Source organism: Cynoglossus semilaevis, chromosome 13, assembly GCF_000523025.1.
Source record: "Cynoglossus semilaevis isolate Cse_v1.0 chromosome 13, Cse_v1.0, whole genome shotgun sequence".
NCBI classification, from domain to species: domain Eukaryota; kingdom Metazoa; phylum Chordata; class Actinopteri; order Pleuronectiformes; family Cynoglossidae; genus Cynoglossus; species Cynoglossus semilaevis.
Genome location: NC_024319.1, coordinates 1211352 through 1213757, shown reverse-complemented (window position 1 = coordinate 1213757; position 2406 = coordinate 1211352). Strand labels below are relative to the sequence as shown.

Sequence of the window (2406 nt, the reverse complement as noted above, 5' to 3'; positions counted from 1 at the left end):
ATTTAGGTCACAACGATGTAATGGTCACTGGTCTGTGAACGAGTGAGAGAAAACGCAGGGGCAGAAAGGAGGAGGGAGGAGGGGAGGATGGGGTGGGGGAGGCTGTAGAGATAATGTGACATCATCAGCGTACAGACGTGTTCAGCTCTGAGGATTTATTTAAATCATCATCAAATGTTTTTCACTTGTTGTGTTTGTCAGCCTGACTGACAGTTAGTGACTAATCAGCCGTTCAGACCGACTGTCGATGCCACGTGTCTGTGCCCACGTGTCTGTGCCCACGTGTCTGTGCCCACGTGTCTGTGCCCACGCCGCCCAGGCTCTTTGATCCACTCCTTATTAGACGCTGGACGGCAGCGCTGCATTGTTGCCCCCACTGCTGCTGTGTCAACACTGAGACCAGGGGCAGATGGTGAACTGGACCAGGTCAGGGACCAGGTCAGATGAGAGTCACTCATTGTTCTCCTCAGAAAGTGGAACACGGAGGTTCCATCGTCAATATCTGGTTCTAACTGGAACAAGGACAGACTAGATTTTAGGTCCTGACAGTTAGCCTGTTAGCCTGTTGGCCAGTTAGCCTGTTAGCTTGTTAGCCTGTTAGCCTCTGAGCCCAAATACTACATGATTCCTCCCTGAGCTCCGTCACCCAGAACCTCCTCCCCACTCTTCACTGTCTTGAGCAGTGAGTCATTAGAAAATCCAACAACACTTTGGGAGAAATGGTGAGAAAAAAAAGTTCACAGTCGCTTAGTAATCTACATCAAGTGATGAAGATGATGATGATGATGAGGATGATGGTGATGAAGATGATGATGGTGATGATGATGGTGATGATGAAGATGATGGGGATGATGATGGTGATGGTGATGATGAAGATGATGGGGATGATGAAGATGATGATGGTGATGGTGATGATGATGAATCAAAAATGAAACGTTGCTGGCTCTTCATCATCACTGAGGAAGAACATTTGGGTTCATGGCTCATCTCCCGTCTTCTGACCAACAGCAGGGGGCAGACTGGGGGGCAGACTGGGGGCAGGTGTGGCTCATTAGTTCAGACTTCTGGTGAATTAGTTTTTGTTTTTGTTTGAGATCATGATTTCAGCTGCAGGTTTGGTCGGAGCAGTTCATCCACACGCAGGGGTTTTTATAAAATTTTATTTCAGGGTCGTCTGTTTCCAGGACAAAATGAAATTCAGAAAAAGTGAAAAGATGGAACAGCATTTACAGCTAAGTGTGTGTGGGAGGGAGAAGGGGAGGGGGAGGGGGAGTTTATTTTGGGGGGATTTGGCTGGGAGTCATAAAAAGGAATGAGTGCATGAAGGAGGGTGAGGAAGGGAGGAGGAGGAGGACGAGGAGGAGGGGGAGGAAGTGGAGGGGGAGGAGGAGGGCAGCGATCTAAAACGTTCTGTTAACAACAAACCACTGGGTCCAGGATCTGTTTGGTCCTGGTGTTGCAGACTCTGGATTAGATTATTTTAGTTCAGATTAGCTGGATTATCGTCTGTATGGTCAGTTGCCCCCCCTCCACCCCCACCCCACACCCCAGGACCAGAATGTTTAGTTTTAGGAAACATCATCTTCTCAAGAACGATCTTCTGGTTCTTCCTTCTCTGCTGCAAACGTGAAGTATTTCCTACTTCCTGTTTCCTGTCTGCTGGTTCAGTCCTGACACGTCTTCACCTTCTGTTCTGCTGCACGTCCATGATCTCACTCTCTTGCCTTTTACTTTATTTATCTCCCCCCTCCTCCTCCTCCCTCCTACGACTCTGCGCTGGGTTGAAAGAGTCAGGTGAGAACAAGAGAAGCCTTTTATCGCCGTCCTCTCTGGTTTTCACCTGGTCCTTCTCCGTGTCGTCGCCTTCAGCCACACTGCATTCACACGTACAGGAAGTGACCGTGACCACCTGTAGATGACAGTCGCTCTGTCATCCCGTGACTGGAGAGAACCCTGCTGTTAGCTGTTAGCACGTTAGCAGCGGTGCTGTCTGCTTTAGCTTTCTGAGAGAAAGTACTGGTCAAATAGAGCGATGGTTCTCAACCTAGGGCACCCACACCATGTCCTGGTCTGCAAAAGAAATCCTTCAACATTGATACAAATACGCTCTAATATTCAAAGGTGCTAATCTGCAGATAGGGGGCGATAAAATCAGCAGCTGTGGTCATTACTATCACTGTCTTTGGACCAGGTGTAAACTGGTCCTGCTCAGCCGGGCTAAGGCTGAGCTCAGCCAACAGCACCATGTGGACCAGTTAGTCTGATATGGTCGGAGCAGGTGTTTGACGGGGCAGCCCACCCAGACCCTAACGTTCCCGCTCTCTGTGTGCAGCCTGTCCTGGCGGCTACTTCAAACCAGTTTGGGGCTCTGGTCTTTGTACCATGTGTCCGTCCAACAGCAGAACC

The 2406-nt window shown here is 49.4% G+C and overlaps 1 protein-coding gene across 3 annotated transcripts in view; it reads left to right on the top strand.

The window, feature by feature from the left end:
- ephb6 (eph receptor B6) overlaps nucleotides 1-2406 on the top strand; it is a 15167-nt gene that overhangs the window by 8394 nt on the left and 4367 nt on the right. For 2 of the 3 annotated variants that reach the window (XM_025061274.1, XM_017037846.2), the window contains one exon: nucleotides 2333-2406. This exon is cut by the window's right edge and continues 82 nt beyond it. The exons of the other annotated variant lie outside the window; for it this stretch is intronic. In XM_025061274.1, the coding sequence (XP_024917042.1) occupies nucleotides 2333-2406 (74 nt within the window). The remainder of the gene's footprint in view (nucleotides 1-2332) is intronic. 3 annotated transcript variants of the gene reach the window in all.